At 43.2% G+C, this 21,612-nt stretch overlaps 1 protein-coding gene across 1 annotated transcript in view; it reads right to left on the bottom strand.

Annotated features, from left to right (window-relative positions):
• Window positions 1-21,612, bottom strand: part of IQCK (IQ motif containing K) — a 108,369-nt gene that overhangs the window by 83,151 nt on the left and 3,606 nt on the right. Inside the window, exons 2-3 of the mRNA XM_049699067.1 lie at window positions 13,586-13,715; window positions 12,551-12,648 (exon numbers count right to left, since the gene is read on the bottom strand). Coding sequence (XP_049555024.1) covers window positions 12,551-12,595 — 45 coding nt within the window. The 5' untranslated portion in view covers window positions 12,596-12,648; window positions 13,586-13,715. The remainder of the gene's footprint in view (window positions 1-12,550; window positions 12,649-13,585; window positions 13,716-21,612) is intronic.

The raw sequence follows: 21,612 nt of genomic DNA, 5'->3' as shown, positions 1-21,612 counted from the left end.
GTATCAAGTTATTTATTGAGCACTTGCTATGTGCCAGGTATTACCCCCATGATCTAGCTTGATGCTCAGAACAAGCTGGTGAAGTAGACATTATGATCCCTCTTTCACACATGAAAAACTGAGACTCGGTGATAGGAGGTTATTCAAGTAAGTAGCCCAACTGAGATTCCAACCCAGCTTTATCGATTCTAATACCTTCTCTTAAAATTTTTAAAAAATTTTATCAAATAATTCCTATGCGTAAAGGATCAAATAATATTAAAATAGCCCTTGCTCTTTTTTTTTTTTTTTTGGCTGCGTTGGGTCTTCGTTGCTGCATGCGGGCTTTCTCTTGTTGCAGCGAGTAGGGGCTACTCTTTGTTGCGGTGTGCGGGCTTCTCATTGCAGTGGCTTCTCTTGTTGCAGAGCATAGGCTCTAGGTACACGGGCTTCAGTAGTTGTGGCACGCAGGCTCACTAGTTGTGGCGCACGGGCTTAGTTGCTCCATGGCATGTGGGATCTTCCCAGACCAGGGCTCGAACCCGTGTCCCCTGCATTGGCAGGTGGATTCTTAACCACTGCGCCACCAGGGAAGCCCAACCCTTGCTCTTAACTACCACATTATACTTCCTTACATAATCAGAGTCCAAAAATATCTGCTGAATGGATGAATCAAAAATCATTACCAAAGACACATATCAACAAGATTTAGCAGCTGAATCCAGGAAGCATGGTGGGGAAAGGTTTCTTATCTGAGGCAGACCGAAGACAGAGGAGGATACTCACAACTAGAGTCCCCAAGTGCATAAAGAAATATAAGCAATAATTTTCAATGAAGTGTCATTTAGAATACCAAGAAATCAGAAAATTATATGCCCAACAACAGGCAATAGGTTCAATGCATCAAGGTGCAGCCCCACTATGAAAGTCCACAGAGTTGTTATATGTGGCATTAAGGAAAGATGTTCCTGATATATTGCTAAGTAGAAAGTGCAAGTTACAAACAGTGAGTATAATGTTAAAAAGAATACATTAGTATGTACTAAATATAGAAGTATGAGTATATGTGAATTTTAAAAAGCCTACCAAGATATTTAACATTAACAGGGCTAGAATTATGACGGATGTGGGGTTTTTGGTTATTTGACTTTGTTTTTCTTATTGGTAGTTTCTAATTTTTCTATACAAAGCAAGTATTACTTGTATAATAATCATTCCATTCTTACCTCTTTTTTAAAATGGGCAAAGGTCAAGAGTCCTTTAAAGGAGTGCGGTTTAAAAGCAAGAGATTTCAAGAACAGATTCCAGATCCAAAGGGCGGGTGAGGCAGGCTCAGGGTCTGGATCCAGACTGAGCTAACGCAGTTCAGTCTGGGTGGGAGGGCAGGAGCCAGCAGGGGCCAGCAAGGGCACTGCAAACAGCCTGCAGGGGCAGGGGTGGGCTGCAGCCTCCATCATTTGGGTCAAGAGTTGATTTCCTGGAGTGGTTAAGGGCTGAGCCTTAAAGTCAGAAGGACAGGTTGGCATCCTGGCTCTGCCTCTAACTAGCTCAGCAACCTGTGTGTGCAAGTAAAGTTGTTCATTCTTTCTAGTCTGCAGTTTCCACATTTAAAGAATGATAAGAACACCACCTATAGCACAAGGCTGATCTTGAAAATCAGTGAGACCTTGTAAACAAATGTTGAGCATCACAGAACCTGGCATAAAGGAGACACCTCATAAATGGTAGTAGTTATGTTCCTAAGGATGTGGTCTGGTGGCAGGGGGCATCAGTATGTCCTGATGGGCAGGGTGGACAGTCAGCAAATAGTGAAGAAATGCAGACCAGGAACTCATAGGAGAACTTAAGAGTACAAACCAGAGATCACCAGTTGGTGAGATCTAGCTTACAAATGTGCTCTGTTTGGCACGCTGTGTTTAATCTTTTTGAAAATTAACTGTTGGTCTTCCCTGGTGGCACAGTGGTTAAGAATCTGCCTGCCAGTGCAGGGGACACGGATTCAAGCCCTAGTCCGGGAAGATCCCACATGCTGTAGAGCAACTAAGCCCACACGCCACAACTACTGAGCCTGCGTGCCAAGCATGGGTTCTAGGCACACAGGCTTCAGTAGTTGTGGCACATGGGCTCAGTAGTTGTGGCTCACGGGCTCTAGAGCGCAGGCTCAGTAGTTGTGGCACGTGGGCTTAGTTGCTCTGCAGCATGTGGGATCTTCCCAGATCAGGGCTCGAACACGTGTCCCCTGCATTGGCAGGCGGATTCTTAACCACTGCGCCATCAGGGAAGCCCAAAATAAATAAATTTTAAAAAAAAGAAAGAAAGAAAATTAACTGTCAAAAGTATTTTAAAAATTAATCAGGACAGTTCATGGTAAAATATGAATTGGGGGCTTCTATTGAAAACTCAGGAGGTATGGCCACACTGAGCCCATGTTCTGCATGGTGACGATCAGTAGGAAATGAGAAACGTAGCAGCTGCCCCTGTAGTGCGTGAGCTTCTGTGGTGGCCACAAGGCCCAACCACTCCCTGGTGTCTCTTTATTGTTATTCCATGCCTGTTTCATTATCTACTTGGCCCTGCAGCCCTTTGAATGTTTTTCCCTTAAAATAAACAGTGCTGATGTCCTGGGTGCAGTAGGTTGAATAATTACCCCACAAAGATGTCCAGGTCCTAATCCCCAAAAGCTGTGAATGTTACCTTACACAGCAAAAGAACTTTGCAGATGTGATTAAATTAAGGATCATGAGATGGGAAGCTTATACAGGTGGGACCAATGTAATCACAATAGTTCTTACAAGGGAGGAAGGAGGGTAAGAGTCAGACAAGATGTGATGATGGGAGCAGAGGTCAGAGTGATACTATCGCTGGCTTTGAAGATAGACGAGGGCTATGAGCCTAGGAATGTGCAGCCTCTAGAAATGGAAAAAGGCAAATAGATAGATCCTCCCCTAGGTCCTCCAGAAGGAACACAGTCCTGCAGACCCAATTTAGACTTCTGAACCAGAGATATTCTATGCCCTGCGATTATGAGTCCTGAATCTAAAACTTAGCTCCATTTAATATATAAACACAGTCTTTCTGCATGGTTTTAATATACATTGATTTTTCCAGAAGAGTGACTATCATGTATATTAAGAGAAAATTGTACCGTGTTTTATTCAGAACCTCAGTTTCTCACCATTTCAGAAAATCATATCACCAAGGACAATATCACTTACATGATTTGAGTGACTGACATAACACATGTGACTCTGCCTTTTGTAGCTGTTGTGTTCACTGTGAGTCTATGCATAGGTGCAAGCAAGTGACCACCTCATATCTTCTAGTGTAGTTTGATCTGAGCTTTGAAAAAGGAAATACATGTTACCTATATTACAAATGATTTTTATTTTCTTTCTCATTTATATTATAGCCCACTATAATATAAATGGCCACTATATACATATATTTGAAATTATTGTATGGATAGATTACGATGATAGTGGCCCCTAATTGATCATGCCTCCTGGGTCCATGCCCCTTAGCAATGTGACTCTGCTACTTCTTCTACATGGAGTCCATTTCTTGCTCACTGTTGAGTTGCTTTGTTGAGTTGCTGGCCTTGTGAGCTGTTCTGAGCAATGCAATGCAATGGAAGTGATGCTGGAGTTCCAGAGCTCCGGCCCTACACTTCTGCCTTCGGCCTTTTGGAAAGCTGCCCTGAAAACAGCAGGCTGTGAAGGAGCTGGTCTGGTCAGCTGGAGGACGAGAGCCAGGCAGAGAGGAGCTGAAGAGCCAAGAGCCAGCACTGAGGCCCCAGACAGGTGAGTGAGGGCAGCCTGGACCTCCCGGTGCAGCCTCGACACCAGCTGAAAGCAGCCACATGGGTGAGTCGAGGTGAGACTGACAGAAGAACCGCCAAGTCTCACTGGCAAAAAGAAATAATAAATCATTGTTTCTTTCAGCCATGAAGTTTTCAGGTAGTTTACTGTCAACAATACATCAATCAGGTAATTGATAAATAGGTAGCAGGACTAAGCCTTTCATTTCAGGATAGGTAAGAAGGGCACTATAATATATGATGATAAGGGGGGAGTGGGCCCACCAGGGTTGAGAGCCATCGCTCTGATGAATTCCCATTGCTCTCAAAATAAACCCCACACTCCTCACTGGCCTACACGATACGGCTGCGCAGAGCGACCTTGCCGGCCTCACCTCCCGTCTTGTTTGCTCACTCCGCTCCTGCTCTGTTGGCCACCTTTCTGCTTTGTCCCTGGAAGAGGCCACTGAATTTGGCGGTACTGGGTCATTAAGGAAACTTGAAAAGAGTTGAACCAGAGCATTGTTGGTGCCAGAGGGTCACACATTAAAGAGAATGAATGGTAAAAAGTTGGAGATGAGGTGGTTTACACAGTGTGCCAGTGACCATGAAGGAGACAAAGAAAATCACCTAGACAGGGCAGCAAGGTCAAATAGATGGGTTGGAAATTGTTATTTATTTATAACTTCTATTTTTTCTGATTACAAAAATAAGTCATTATTATTTTAAAATTTTCAAATACTACTGAAATACTGAAATATAATATAGGAGAGCAAAGGCTCCAAAAGTGTCATCTCTCCCCCAACTTACATGTGATTTTTCATTTATTGGCTAACAATTTGGATACTATTATCTACATTCAGGAAATGCCTGTACAATATCTATTATCGGCCCACAGATATGCTTCTACCAGCTATTTGTACAAACTAACCATTTCCAGTCATTACCTTTCACAGAGTATAGCTGTTTAACAACATATAAACCACTGCTAGCACCCAGCTAATTTCACAGCAAAACTAAGAGGCTCATCGACTTTATTTATAGGTGGTCAGTGTAATGCCCTACAGATGCCACTTAAATTTTCTCTATGACCTTTTTACACATAGTTGAAAACAACCTTCTGGGAAGGATTAAAGAAATCTATTTCACTTGCTGAATTCATATCATGAAATGAGCAGGGTCTTCATTTACTTCTAATGCTGACATAACTCATGGAAATCATACATTTATGGTTTAGTCCTCTAATTGTATTCTCTAAAAATTAAGGAATAGAGGAATATCTGGTTATTAAATAATCTGAATTTTATTCTGAGCATTTGAAAGATTTAAATATCTAATGACAAGCAAACTATTTGGTTATGAAATTCATCAGTCTAATTCATAATATCTAAAATGGCATATATACAAAATTGGGTTATTATGAATCGAAATCAAAATCATCAAGCTTGCACACTCTGTCCCAGGCAGAGTCTGTCTGATTCCATAGGCCAGATTCTGAACCACTGGACCATGTGCCATAGACCTCCTCATTCACATAGATACACACACACACACACACACACACACACACACACACACACACACACACACACACACACACACACACACACACACACACACACACCCAGGTGTATGAGTAATTGACCAAATGCTTTATGGCCTAGTCATTAGGCGTCGTCTCTCTCTCTGGTTTTCCTTGAGGTGTCCTGGTGCTCACAGGACAATCTAATGAAAGGCTCTGCCCCACGAGGTGTCTGCCCCAGGCCTGCCTAGCATCTTAGTCCTCTTCTCTAGTGCCTCCAGATCATTTCTTTTTTTTCTTTTTTAATATTTATTTATTCATTTGGCTGCGCCAGGTCTTAGTTGTGGCATGTAGGATCTTAAGTTGCATAATGCAGGATCTTGTTCCCTGACCAGGGATCAAACCTGGGTCCCCTGCATTGGGAGTACGGAGTTTTTGCCACTGGACCACCAGGGAAGTCCCCAGATCATCTTTCCTATCCAAATGTAGCCTCTGCTTTTGAAAGCCACTAGACCTGCCGTCAGCATGGTCCAGTGGTCAAATTCCTAGACTCAGGAAACAGGCTGCTCGTTTGACTCTCGGCTCTGCCACTCACTAGTTATGTACTTGGCTTGTTGATTAACCCTGGTGCCACACGGCCCTCATCTGTAAGACGGCAAGAATAGCACCCACGTCAGAAGACTGTTGGGAGCGTTAAATGAGTTTCCGCAGCTAAAGTGCTTAAAACAGTGTCTGGCACAAAGTACGGGCTCTAAATGTGCTAGAAACTACTATTCTTGAATTCCAGCCTCTTTTTCAACTCTCTGGCTCTCCACTGGCTGTGAGGCTCCTTCAATTTTAGACGATTTGTTCCTTCCTCAGCTCTAGCTCCAGGGGACCCGACAGATCTGGACAGCCTCCCCATGGTCTACCTACCTCCGGAAGTAATAAATCCAGACAGTGCAGGTACACTTAGTAAATGACCTCTTGCATGTAACAGCTATGTGCTCCTGTAACTTAATTATGATCTTAAAAGTAGGCTCTGACTTTTGCAGAATCATATTCATTTATTCATCCCACAACTATTAGTGGGTCCCTACTACGTTCCAGGTATTGCTGGAACAATATCACAGGACAAAACAGAAAATGACGAAAGCACGAAAAAATAACTAGAAGTCAGCATTTTAAGGGCAAAATACAAATCAGCAATTATTCTTAAGTGACCTAATACAAATGCCGTTTCAAGATATAATTTGCATGGCCCTAATTAACAATGAATTATGCTGCTGTTCAAGAGCCATTTGGATGCACATTCAATTGTGGGTGACAGATAAGAATGCTCCCGTTATGTAATTTTGGCTGGAGGCTGGTTATCATTCAGTTTAAGCATCTATTCCCAATGACAGGATGTGAGGAAGAGCTGAATCAAGAAAATGCAAATCTGTTGTGCAGATCTGGATAAGAGGAGCTCCACTTGGGTCTGACAAATGTTGAGATGGCAATAATGTAATTTTTAAGCCAGCAAAAATAACCCACAAAAGACTACGTGATGTCGGGGGCGGGGGGGAGGTGGGGAGGGAATCAAATTTAATTAAGAAATCCTAAAATCCTGAATCAGGATTGGCATGGAAAGAAGTAATGATAATTCACCCATCTTGCCTATTTGAAGCGTTCAAATACTGAACTTCCAGGTAAAGACTGAAGAGAAGGCGGGGCAGGAAGGTAACATTCAACGGTGCTTGTGAGCACCCTTCAGTGAGTCATCCTCCTGGTAACGAGAGCACCTCTGTCATCCCTTTAGTAGTTGAGGATTACTCACAGATTACATAGGGTCACACTGCAAGGAAGTGGTCACACTAGGTGTCTAGCTGCCTGTAAAGTTTATCAATTCTTGCAAGTTATCAGTTTTAGGAACCCACTTTTTTTACATCCTTTGATCATTCATTATAGCATTGAAAGTCTAATGCTCCATTCAAGCACCTGCAGCATTTGAGGTTTCATCTGTTTTCATTTAGTCCCAGTGGCAGCTCATCCATGGGATGTCAAAGATGAAGTATGAGTTGGCACAAGGATGCCTCATTACTCTCTAATACAAATAGAAATTTCTCTGATTCTTTAAAAGCGTTTTATCATTGCCTGGAGGCTGGAAACTGTTTCTAGCCCCCCTCGTTACAAAATTATTTATGGGCAAAAATTAGACATGCAACCCTCAATGTAAAATCTTAATTACTGTCCTTTTAGCTGATTTTTGTATAAATTAGAAGAATAACAGTTGAATAAATTAGAATAAAGGCTGCACAAGTGAATATAACTGCCTTAAGGTCTAGAAGTGAATGTCTAGCACCAGATCCACGCTCGCTGTTTCTCCATATTCATTCTTCTTTTGGAGGAGCAAAAGAGAACAAAGGGGAAGAAAATAAAAGCTACCTTTATCCTTCAGCTACCGAGGGCTTTGCTACTCATCTGTGGTTTCCTTGAGGACAGGGCCAGACTTGTCCTCTCTGGGTCCCCAGGGCCTGGCCCCATGATCAGCACATAGTAGGGCTTAATAAATGTTTGTTCAAAGGAACTGAACTTGGGTGGCTTAATATGTTTGCAGATATTCTCACACATATCCAAACAAAGGTTATTCCATTGTGCTCATTTATTTCATTGTTTAATCACTGCGTTCCATCCTTTGACCAAGCTAATAAAAGGCAGGGTACACTGAATATACTTTGGCCAACAGCAGGATTAAAAACAAAGACCCTTGAAATATGACTTGCAGAATTGTCTGGTCTCTCTCATTTAGCAGCAGGACCTGAAGCCAGAGAGGCAAGGCCATCTGATACATACAGGGTCAGGCCAAGGGCTCTGCTCTCTGGCCCCCAGCCTCACTACCATTCCATATGGCCACCCCTTGCCCTGTTTAACACCACACAGAGGAGGGGAAGCTCAGTTACAAATGGGGGACAAGAATTAAGTCGTCAGGGGAAGCCAAACAAGCAAATGAAAAATACACAAGAATAGAAGCAGTTTAGATTTTATAACTTAAGGCAAGTAGCAATCTGTTCTCCAGAAAAGAACCACAAATTTAAAAAATTTGTATTTCCTGGAGCTATTCAGAGGACAGCCTCCAAGCCCCATTTTTTGAGAGGGATGAAAGCACAGGCTCTCGGAGCATCTGGACCTTGGCTGAAGACCTGCTCCATTGCTCACTAGCTGAGTGATCTTAGGTAATGCTCGACTTCTCTGAGTTCCAGGGACCTCCTCTGTAAAAAGCGGTTGATGGAAAAGGGGATCTGGCTTAGAGGTTGATTGCAAGGGTGAAATGTGATGATGCGTATAAAGCAATTTGACCAGTGATGACACACAGTAGACAACTAACCAGTGAGATAGCTTCTCTGACCATTAATACGATCACTAACTATTATGATAGCAGCAGTCAAACCACAAGTGAGGGGACCACCATGACCTGGATGGACAGTCAGTACCTGAATTGCTGGCATTCATTTTACCAGCTTTTTCTGTTTATAGTCCCCTTCAGCAGAGCAGCTTCTCATGTTAATGAAAATGGGGATTTGATCATTGTGTTTTTTTCTGGTTCAATCTGGACAACTGGTCTGTACCAGAATGTCAGGAGAATATAGTAGGATTAAGGTTCCCAGATCTGAATTCACCAGGCCTGTGTCTCAAAACTAAGAATTTCTGCCAGAGCAATATGAAGAAAACCTTGCAATTCTGTCTCTGTTGGGGTGAGAGGTGTGAAGCCCCCTACCACCACTCCCACCCACCAAAAGCTATGAATAGCGGTTGAAATGCATTTTGAGGAAGGAAGGGTAAGCCGAATGCTGCACTTTTCTTTGCTGAGTGGGCTATGCAGGCTGAGAGCCAGAGCTGAATTGTTCAGGACCCAAAAGGGGTCTGGAGAGGCTGTGTGGGAGGAGATGCCTGGAGAGGACAGACGTGGTTCTAGAGAGGATTAATAAAGTATTGCTTGATAGATGCCAACAAAGCCCTCTTCCCACCTCCCTATGAAAGTATCAGCAAAATAAACCTTCTTCATGAAGTCCTTGTGTAAGCAGATGCTTGCGGGGGAGCTGGGACCAAGTGCTGAATAAGGCCTCTGGGTAGCCAAGGAACAAGAGCAAGCCCACTCAGGTAATGGGTGTAACCCACCCTACCTGGGGAGAACCTGCAGCCCAGTAATACTAATGATCGATAATAAGTTAACAACAAAATAATAATAATAATAAGTTAACATTTACTGAGTTCTTCCTACATTCCAGGGACTGCCCTAAGTACTTTGTATGGGCCACCTCATTTCATCAGCATGATAATCCCATTGAAACTGTGCCCCATAGGGTTAACTGAAACTGGTGGCTAACAGAAATTCTTGAGCTTGTCTTGAGCAGATAAGGGAACTGCTTGTTAAAAGCCCCTGTGCTTATAACCTGCTTTCACTGATCAAGGATGCCTTAATTATTTTTGCAAATTGCATACCCTCCAAGCTTCATGTAGCCTAGATAATACATCACAAGACTCCATAACCGCCTCCTATAGATAACACCTCTGACGTATGGGTTGCTATAGTAACGGTGGCTTAAGCTGTTTTTCAGAAACTTGGAGTCAGCTCTTGTCCAGTTCAAGCAGGCTAAAACTGGTTGGGACCACCGACCCTAAAACTGGGCCTACACAGTTGTCCCATGAATGACCTTGTGACGTCAGAGAGCCAAAAACTCCACCCTCAGATCATGCTAGCACCTCTATTTTCTGAACATGTATCCCATGAAGAAAGAAGCATGTAATTCAGATATACTTGTGCAGAGCAGTGATCACCTCACCCTTTTCCTGCCTCCAATCACCTTCCCCGGACCTCTGATGGTATACTCTTCACCCATAAATATCCCAAGCCCCTTGCCTTCGGGAATGTGGACCTGAGACTTGTTCTCCCATCTCCTCACTTGGCTGCCTGGTGAGTAAACCCCTTCTCTGCTGCAAACCTCAGTGTCTTAGTATTTGGTTTGCTGTGCATCAGGCAAATGACCCTGGTTCAGTCCGTGGTTCAGTAACACCATGAGCAGGTGCTACGATCATCTTCATTTTACACATAAGGAAAAGATGGTGGCTCAGAAAGATGAGATAACTTGCCCAAGGCTGTACAGCCAGCTGGGGTGGAGGGAGATGTCAAAACCAGGTAACCCTGAGAACACATCCAGAGATGTGTTCTTAATCAATATGCCATAAACCAAAGCCCAATTTACTAGTTAATTGCATAATTAATATATAAGGAGGGTTAGGCAGTGGAATTTGCCACCCACTGCTCTCTTACATTGACTAACTCACGAAATATATGGATGTCTTCTTCTCTCACCCCCCTTCATGGCGTTCCTCCAGGGATGAGCCCAAGAGAACAGCCTTCCCAGATAGAAGAAAGCTGGGTTTTGGTCAAGGACATAGTAGTAGAGGTGCTCCCCTGACGTCCAACTGTGCACTCATTTATTGAGGGCCAACTATGTATTCACCAGGGGATAGGTACTGGGTAGGATATACTAGGCACTGAATAGAGATACAAAAATAAATCAGAGAATCTGTCCTCAAGGAACTTAAAATACTGGGGGAGACAGACATGTATAAAATGAAGTGTATTTGTGGGTCAAGGATGTCTTAATTTTCCACTAGAAGAGGAACAGATGAAATACTCTGAAATCTGAGGGCTGGGTTCAATTGCTTCCAGTTTGGGAACAGTAGGCCTGAAAGAGAAGCCACAGAGCTGAGTTTGAAAAAACAAATAGAACTTAAATATGCAGAGAAGAAGAACTCGAGGATTTTTTTCTCAAAAAAAAAAAAATGAAGGAACATATGCACAGAAGCCGTGAAGTGTGGGGCAGGTACAGGGACCTCCAAGTGGTTCTATCTGCTGGAGGGTATCACCCAGGAAGGAGAACAGAGAGAGATGTCCTTCTAAGGAAGGAGGGAAAAGACTGCAGAGGGCCGTGAAAGCCAGGCTGAGGGGTCTTGGACTCCTTATGTGGATCCACGGTTCTCAAACAGTGTACCGTGGCCCAGCAGCGTACCCTAAACACCTCCTTCACAAGCGTGCTGCCTGGTTCCAGATCAACGTCTCATAATTCGTTTCTGCTTCTACTAAAGACACAACTGTCACGGTGAGGCCTGTCAGAAGGAATGTTATGCTGAATGGACCAGTGGCAGTGAATTAGGGGGAGGTATAAAGTGGGGTGACTAAGAGACAGGAGGGTCAGTATAACGTCAAGCCAGCGCGAAAGTTGAGTGTTTGCTAGAGCACGTGAAAACGTTGTCTCTTCGGTATATAAAAGCATCAGGACAGTATCCTATTCTCACAGAGAGATCCTGTGCTGAAGGGCAACCAAGCAGGTGACACCATTATCTGTGAATGTTTTAAAGACGTGGGTCAAACAAATTGGGGTTTGCACTGTAGTTACAGCCAACTTTTTAAAATATCATTTTGAATCATTTAATTTGGATTTGAATCCTAGCTCTGCCATTCACCCTCGATCACCTTTCTGAATCTATCCCTTCGTCCGTTTTCTCATCTGCAAAATGCAGACAATATGAATCAAGGAACCTCACAAACTGTTGGGAGTGATGATAAAGCCCTAAGCAAAGCACCCAGCAGAGCAAGCACTTGGTCAACGTGAAATGCTGTTGCTATTTTACTCTCTGCGTATAGGTCATCCAAAATTCTAGTACTGTGCAGGGAAGACACACACCCGACGTATACTGCCAACTGCAGAAAAGAGGGAGCCTCTGGGGTATTTACTTGGCAGCGCGCCAGGACTGGAACTCGATACAGATAACTAGCTGCAGTCACCGAGCGCTCACCATGGGCCAGGCCTCTCCTAAAGCAAGTACATTCGTGGCATTTGGCATGAAGTGGAGTAGGGGGAGCCCCGAGGTGGGATGGTCGATCCGGAGCTGGATAAGAGGGCAGGAGAGCTATAATCTGTGCATGTCATAACGGGAGCAGGAAGACCCAAGACACCTGGCAGATGCCAATTGCCCAGGAGAAGGGCAGGCAGGGAGGCCAAGCGAGGCAGAAAACCTCCCCAGAGCCAGGCGGCCAGACAGATGGCAGTGCGTGTGTGTGCACAACTAGATGTCCCGGCCGGAGTTGGATAAGCGACTGAAACAAGGCTTTCCCTCCCAAAGGGATCATTTTGAAAACAGCCACTTGACGGTACTAAGATAATGAGCTACCACCTGATAAAAATGCATTATTGAGCATTTAGAAATAAAGAAACAAAACAACTGACCTCAAAACATTTTTCTTTCTTTGCTTGGTGAAGCAGGCTAGCCATTCCGGGAAGCAGAACTGGAAAGATGAATGTTTCCAAATATTCTTTAGGGGAACCTAAAACAAACAAAAAATTCCCACCAAAAATCCAAAATGGCTCAAGTTAATTTGGGAGAAACATTTGCTTCTGAACAAAAAAAGGTATTCTCCATTAATCAACATGACCATAAATGTTATATTTTACTCTAGACTGCTGAGTTGGGCTGATTACCGACGAAACTTAAAATATCCCTCTGAGCCTCTGTAGTCTGGTGGGGCTGTAGACGGGGTCCACACGGGGCCAGGGCCACAGGCATAGCCAGGAGGCTGGTGTAGCTGGAGGGAAATACGCAAGGGGAGTGTGGTAGGAACTGAGGTCAGAGGGGAACGGGGCGGGGGTACAAGGACCTAAGGGCACAGTAATAGTGGTTACCAAAGCCCAAAGCCCAAAGCCCACTAGTGGAGGGAGCAGAACAAACCAGCGGGAGAGGGCCTGGCACCAGGGAGGGCGAGGACCAGGGACTCAGGGAGGAAGAAGAGGACGCCTGCATCTCTGGCTTCCACACACAAAGCAAGACAGCATGACATTTTCTTTTACTCTTTACATTTTCCCCCTTTGTATGTAATGTAGAACTTAAGTACTTAAGAACTCAAGAACTTAAGTGTCTTTCTTTCTTTTCAAACTTAAAGATACATCAGTGGACCCTGAGGGGGGAAAGCGGGAGAGCGGGTGGGATGAAGTCAGAGATTAGGATTGACATATATACACTAGTATGTATAAAATAGATAACTAATAGGAACCTGCTGTATAAAAAAATAAATAAAATAAAATTCAAAAAAAGATACATCAGTGGAATAAAGGCTACTTCTCTTAAAAATAAAAATTAAACAAGAACACATTCTTTCTTATTACGTGGTCTCCCTGAGGTCTATCTGTCTACCCTGTCCCCACCCCATGGTTCTGCAATGTCGCAAGTCCTGAACTATAGAGCTGAGATTGCACTTCCTTACGTACATGTTTTTGGGTCGATTGTTTCCCGTTTAGCTTCAGGACAGGATACTTGTGGGACCACGGCTAAAGGAGCAGCTGGGTAAAGGTGTTCCGTGTTGAAGCCATAGAGAACCCTTTCCTCTGATGGTGACGCCTGGGGTGGCGGTGGGGAGGGAAATCAATTCATGTAGTTTAAATCATTGTATTTTCTTTTATAATATAACAAAAATAAAAGTCTGTGTCAGAATTTAGGTTCAAGGGGGCATACTGAGCACAAATCTTTCTCTTCTCTCCCAAGACACCTATAAAGGACAACCAAGAAATAAACCCATAACAAAGACTGGGAGGGCTGTCAATGGATGAGAGATCTCCAGACATTTCCAAAAGAAACAGAATAGGGCTTCCCTGGTGGCGCAGTGGTTAAGAATCCACCTGCCAATGCAGTGGACATGGGCTCAAGCCCTGGTCCAGGAAGATCCCACATGCCACGGATCAACTAAGTCCATGCGTCACAACTACTGAGCCTGTGCTCTAGAGCCCGCCAGCCACAACTACTGAGCCCACGTGCCACAACTACTGAAGCCCGCATGCCTAGAGCCCGTCCTCCGCAACAAGAGAAGCCACCGCAATGAGAAGCCCGTGCACCACAGCAAAGAGTAGACACCGCTTGCCGCAATTAGAGAAAGCCTGGGCACAGCAACGAAGACCCAATGCAGCCAAAAATAAATAAATAAATAAATTTACAAAAGAAACAGAATAAACCCTGTTGTCAGATGAGAGGAGGAGTGGCAGGTCAGAATCCACAGGAGGAAACTGCCCCCAGAAGACGAGAGTCCACGTTCCCACCAGAATTCCAAAGGGCTTCAGAGGTTCAGTTCCTCACAGTGTGGGAATGAGACAGGAAACAATACACAGGAAAGGTTAAGTGAAAATCTGGCTGGAGACCCCGTGGCCTGCTGCCCCATCCTCCCTCCTCCTGCTTCTGCCCCCTTTGGCATTCACAGCAGCCTTTTATATCCTGCTCTCCCTACTTTCCAATGAATCTTCCGTAAACAAATTAAACAAACAGCCTGGGAAGGAGTAGAACTACTCAGGGTGCCATTTTGGCAGTCAAGAGAAAAAAAAACCTCAACATTGATGTGGAGGCTCCCAGCCCAGTCCCAAAATAGGGAGTCCCTGTCTGCTGACCCTGAAGAAAAGTCCTCCAGTGGACAATCACTCCCCATGAGCTCCCAGTCAGTGTTTTTATTCATGGAAGAGACCCAGCCAGAAAACAAACCAACATGTATGACAGTAGAAGAAAACTATACCAACTATGTAGAAATATCCACTCAGGCTTGCATTTTAAATTTTGAATAAATAATCAAAACTTTCTACACAGATGAAGAACATAAACAGCATAAAAGACAAAGATCAAGATCTATAAAGAACAACTGACCCTGAAGAAGCAAAAATAATTCAGGGGAGAGAACTGTAATTAGTATCTGCAGATACTAATTTGAGAAAGCATTGCATTCATAAAGCAAGAACAGGATGCTATGAAAAATGAACAATCACAAGCCAAGGAAGTTCTTAGACACAGAATCTCTAATGGAGGCAGCTGCAGTGACATATTGAAGTCTAGTGACTTAGGTTTTTGTCTCATCCCTGTGACCCTGCTCAAGTCCCTTCATTTCTCAGAGCCTTACCTTTTTATTTTAAACTCCATTAAGTCCCTATTTTACTCCAAGCATACTGCCTTAGGGCCTCCCTTCCTGGCTGCCTTGTCCTTGGCCCTCTCTCCTTCCTTAGTACAGTCTTAGCCCACCCAGCTATGCAAAAAGAAATCTGCTCCATCTGCAACTGTCCCCAACGTGGACATGATGTTGAATCCACTGCAAAGGCCTTCCTCATCTAGGATCTCATTTGAGCCCTACAAAGGCCCTGTGAGTTAGTCAAGGATTATCTGCTCCATTTAACAGATGCAGAAACTGAGGCTCAAAGTGGTTGTGTGATGCCCTTTAAGTCACATCATTAGCAGCAGAGGTATGACTGGCCCTGGTTCTGGTTCTGGTTCTGGTTCCAGTGCCTTTCCTTTCCCCCTCCCTGATTCATGACAGTGTCTGATGCTCACCAGCCATCAGTGCTGTTTTCATGTCAGAACCTTTAGTTAGGTTGGGGCCCGGGTGATACTCACAGTAACCACAGCTTCTTGTTTGACTTTATATCCTTCTGGAAAGGGAGGCAGCTCAGCTTCATACTCTGAAGGGAGTGGGGTGGAAAAAAACCCCTCAATTCCATACTTCATTACAGCTTGTGGATAATTCCCTTTCCTCTGAATAAAATCTCCTTAAATTTTATTTTGGTTGGTGGTTTTCAAAAATGAAAAACAATTGGCCATTACAGGGTGTTTATTTAAAATGGGTAAGAGATGATTCTTCTCTTGCGTGAAAGACTCCAGGCTTTATGTAAGAGTTTGAGACTCTTCCCAAGAAGGTAGATTTAGATCTTGCCCACCAAATTATAACTACAAGGGATAAAAAGAGGAAGAAAATGAGGAGGGTGGCTAAGGGAAGACACCAATAGCATACAGGAAGGAGAGGGGAGAAAAAGAAGAGGAGAATGTTACGTATAGGGGGGCAGAATAAAAGAGACAGAGGCAAGATGAGCCATCTCAGGCAGACGTGGGGATGGGCGTGAAGTTAAGGCTGCCAGATTGGGGTATACGGCTGGAAAAGCAATCCCGTAAACCCTTGCTAGTCGAAGCATTGCCCATGGACCAGCAGCATCGGCATCCCTGGGGAGTTAGAAATGCAACATCTCAAGCCCCACCCCAGATCTGCTGAATCTGAATCTGCATTTTAACGAGACCCCCAGGTAACCTGCATGCAATTAAAATTGGAGAGGTTCTACTGTAAGCTCCAGTAAGTTTCCATCTTGGCTGTACATTATAATTACCCGGGAGATTTTTGAAAATGCTAATGTCTTGGCCTGACCCCAGAAATTTTGATTCAATAGGTCTGGGGCAAGAGGCTGGGAATCAATATTTTAAGTCCTCCAGCTGATTCTAACATGCAGTGAGTTGGAGAACAATTGCCAGGTTTCAAGACTGATCACTGTCAACCTGCTGGGGAGCTTAATGCAAAGAATATTCCACATAAGTTCTACAGCGTAACCACAACTATTGCTGAGAGACAGAAAGAAAATGCCCATGACTATATTGGTTACACCCCTAAGGGAAAGACTGGTAAAAATATTTCCGGAAAGGTCAGTGTTTCAAAGGCAATTGCATAGTTGCTTTGCAGTGATGAGGGAAAACAAAGTTTCTGGGTGAGATGGGGTTGATGCATTTGTACTGGAGGCAAGTTTTATTCCATTACCTCTTCCTTATCAGGTGGTAGAGCAATTCTCACTTTTTTTTCAATTCCTAGGTATCAGGTTGGGGACTAGTATGTCAGGATGCAGGTTTTAAGCAATTTTGATTCCCAATACTAGCTAGAATAGGTTTCTAGTGCTATGTAACAAATTATCACAAACTTAGCAACTTAACACAAATTTATTATCTCACAATTCCCAAGGGTCAGGAGTCTGGGTATGGGTCAGGGTCTCATCAGACTGAAATCGTGTTGGCCATGGCTGTGATCTCATCTGACGGCTGAGGTCCTCTTCCAAGTTCACTGATTGTTGGTGGGATTCAGTTTCTTGTGGATGTAGCTCTGAAGTCCACATTTTCTTTTAGGTTGTTATGGGGACTGCTCTCAGCACCAAGAGGCTGGCCGCCCTCAGGTCCAGGCAGCTCACTCTTGGATATTTGCTACTTCAAAGCAACAGTAGTCTCTTCTGCTTGAACCTCTCTGACTTCGTTTAAGGGCTCACCTGATTAGGTCAGGCCCACCTACAATAATCTTCTTAATTTAAAGTCAATTGAGGGAATTCCCTGGTAGTCCAGTGGTTAGGACTGTGAGCTTCCAATGCTGGGGTCCTGGGTTTGATCCCTGGTCGGGGAATTAAGATCCCACAAGCTGTGCAGTGTGGCCAAAAAACAAAACAAATAAACAAAAAACCTACAGATTCAATTAGAAAAAAAATAATAAAGTCATCTGATTACACACTTTAATTACATCTGAAAAATCCTTTGACAGCAGTGCCTAAATTAGTTTCTGATTGGATAACTGGGAGCTATGTGCACTAGCAGCAGGAATCTTGGGGGCCATCTGAGAATTCTGCCCACCACAGCAACTCTAGCTCTACCACTTTATTCTTTCCTTTCAAGCAAAAATGTGAATTCACCTTCTTCCCCCAACACACTGAGAATCACCAACACAGTGTGAAAACTATTCATTTCGATTTAAGACACATATACATTTATAGCTTTGATTACAAAAGCAATACATGCTTATTATGAGAAAAATTCCAAATAATACGGAGATGGCTTATGTAGAATCTAAGTCATACCTAATCCCATTACAACCCATAACCATTGCTGGAACTGGCATAGATTCAACCAAAACTTTTTCAGTGCATTTACTAACATTTGTATATAATTCACAAATCCATTCATTCACTTTAGTTCTCCAAGACTAGCTCAAATCACCCAAGCATAGAACTTGATAACACTGTGTCCTTATTCTGCATAACTCATATTAAGTCTTACCCTTATTTGAAATTTGTAAAAATTAATGAGTATCTCTTCTAAAAGACTGTGTTTTTTTGGGGGGGGGTGGGATGTGGATGTACCTGGGTCTGTTTGTGCTCACCATCACATTCCCAAAGAATATGGAGCTGAATGAATGTACTTTTTTTTTTTTAAATTTAAATTTTTTGCCTGCACAGCAGGTGGGATCTTAGTTGCCCGACCAGGGATCAAACCCACGTCCCCTGCATTGGAAGTGTGGAGTCTTAATCACGCTTGGACCGCTAGGGAAGTCAGAAGCTGAATGAATGAAGTAATGAATGAATGAACAAAACAAACACTACAGCAAGTTACTTTTGACTCTTTATCAACTCATTCATCCATATTTATTGAGAGTCCACTATATGCCAGAATCCATTCTAGGTGCTGAATCATGGAGCTCGTTCAATGCTGCTACTATATGATGTGCTTCATTTATTTAACCAGTGTACTCTTAGTGGGCTTTTAGGTTGCTTCCAATTTTTCATTATTACAAACAATGCTGTTGTAAGCATCTTTATACATACATCATTGATCAGAAAGGAGGTACTTTTGTAGGATTAACTCTTAGATGTGGAATTGTTCTTTCAAAGAAAAAAATAATTTAAAATTTGGGCCAAATTGCCAAATTTTCCTCCAAAAGGTTTATAATAATTCACACTCCAAATAGTAAGTCTGCCTGTTTCTCTAGGGTTTAACTGATCTCATACATATTTAAAATGATACTTTACTTTTATTTATATTTCTTTAATTATGATTTATTTGCCATTTATATTTTTCCCAATGAGAAATTTGATGGAAAATATACAAACTTTTTCATCCTACAACCACAAAAGATATACAGTTATATGATTATGTAGAAGTATGGGAAAATACATTTGCCTCAGGACAATCTGATGTGTTTTTTATTTCAAGCCTCTGTAAGATTTAAGAGAATCTGGCATATTTGAGAATTTGTCACTGTCACCTTGAGATTTCAATTTAAAACATATAATTGATTACAGACTGATGCTTTTTACATTGAAAGCCATATAATTTTGCATGAATTTATTAAGTTTGTAAAGAGTACTGAAGAAAAATTTGCTGGTTTGGCACTAGAAATTCTTAAGAAAATCAGGTATATTAAATTTCCAAATGTTTACAATCTTTTCGTTACCTAAGCTTGTAAACTGGATTCCAGGTGTCCCCCACTTTTCGAAAGTTTGCTTTACGCCCTTCACTTTTACAAAAGACCTATAATAGTACCTGTTTTCGCTAACCAAGAGAAATCCAAAGGGCATTTTTGCTTTAACAGAAAAGGTGAAAAGCGAAAAGAGCGATCAGCGTTTTTTTTGCAGCAAACTGTTACAGAGGAAGTGTGTATTCCGAGCAGTGGAGTGGCACTGCCAAGCTCCTTCCCCTGGAACTACACTCAGCATCTCAGCATCACGCCACCACAGTTTTGAACTGTCTGTGAACATCTGTACTTTTTCTCGATTTATTCTGTGCATCCTTTAGCAAGATGTGTCCTAAGGTAATCATTTCTTTGCTTTATGCCATTTTGGCTTATGAAAGTTTTCACAGGAACTCTCTACTTTTGGGTAGCAGGGAGAACCTGTAATTGGTTAGGGGAATTTAATGTTATATGCATTTTAAACGAACATTAATCTAAGAACAAGTAAACATAGTTGTTCACTTTATACAACAAAGGCAACATTATGTAAGAGGCAGAGCAGAAAGAACCTATAACCCTGTTGGGGGAACAGAGCCCTTGTGCTCAAATTGGAACCTCCCCGCCGCCATGCTCCAGGCACGTGAGGTGATGAAATGTCTTTATTGCTCAGGCCACTGTTAGTTGGGTTTTCTGTGATTTGCAGCTGAACATGTTCCTAAATGAAACAGCAATTAAAATGCAGTGTTCACCAACAGTGGCCTATTGGAAAGGGATGAACCAGGAAGATGGAGGCTGGAAGTGAATCTAACGAACACTTAGCCAGCATATACTACGGCAAGGGGATGTACAAGGTGCTGGGGGGACAGATGAAGAAGGCAGAAGAGCTTGTGTCCTGGTGAGGGGATGGACAGTAAGAGCCAGTGGTTATAAGATGTGAAAGTGATGCCGTAGAGGGCTGCACTCAGGAAGCACCAAGGAGAGGCTTCAAAATCAGCGTGAAGTGTAACAGAAGGCTTTCCAGAAGAGGGGCCACTTGGGCTGAGTCTTGAAAGATGAAGATGAGAAGGCAGAGATGTTCCAGTAAGAGGCAAAGCTTGTGCAAAGGTGCGGAGGAACGGAACAGTGTGGTGTGCTGGAGGAATAGTTTCTTATGGTTAAAGGTACACAGCACAGGACAGTGATACTATGCCTTGTCCCTTGACTAGAGAGTGTATTTAAAATGCAGAGCTTAGGGACTCACCCCCAAGGAATGGGGTGAATCATCACACCACAGGAATCTGCACTTTAGCAAGTATCTGGGATATTGTGATGTGGGAGCTCCAGGTCTACACTTTAGGCACACTGCTATGTCGCTTAAGGGCTTGAACTTGAGTGTCACACACGAGTTGCAGTCCGGTTCTACCACTTACTTTGGACAAGTTTCCAAAGCTCTCTATGCCTCAATTTCCTTATCTGTTTAAACCACCAAGTTACTGAGAGGTTTAAACAAGAAGAAAAGCAAGCACCTAGCACAGTGCCTGGCACATAAAGGGCAGCTCGATAAATGTTAGCCATTAGGATGATTTGGACAAATGGTAGGCGATGAATCTAAAAAAAAGAGACAGAGACCAAATCATTAAAGGGCTTAGGTGTTAAGCTAAGAAGTTTATGTTTACCATGAAAGCTGTAAAAATCATTGTAGGTCATGGCATGATGTGATCAGATTTGAATTTGAGAGAGGTTCCTGTAGAAGACAGTCTGGAAGGAAGCCTTCCCCAACTAAAAAGCTACAGCAGCAATCCAAACAGGGAGTGGTTAGGGCCATGAGAACTAGGGGCTGAGGAGCTGGGGGTTACAGGAGATGTTGAGCCGGTAGGATCTATCGGAATTGTAGAATGAATGTAGGGAGAGTAATTGTTGGTGTTTAGAACAGTGCCTGGGGTCATGCCTGGTCTAGCAGTTAAAATAACTCCCAGCACTGGTAGATATGATGATTCATGCATGAGAATGATTTCACTGGAGCCATGAAGTAGGAGCTCATGGGTTGTTAAGGAAATGGGAATGACAGTGGTGCGAACACGAGTTCTTTCCAGAAGCTTGGCTAGAGAGGGTACGAGGGATAGACAAGAGCTAGATGACAGGGGTCAAGGGAGAGGTTTTCCCCAGACTGACTAGAGGATGCTTAGAGGGAAAAGCCAGTAGAGAAGTTAAAGATGTTGGAGAGGTGAGTTATAGAGCAGGATCCTGGTATAGCGAGAGGACGGCACC

Source organism: Orcinus orca, chromosome 16 (genome assembly GCF_937001465.1).
Source record: "Orcinus orca chromosome 16, mOrcOrc1.1, whole genome shotgun sequence".
Classification (NCBI taxonomy): domain Eukaryota; kingdom Metazoa; phylum Chordata; class Mammalia; order Artiodactyla; family Delphinidae; genus Orcinus; species Orcinus orca.
This window is presented reverse-complemented; position numbering and strand designations above follow the sequence as displayed.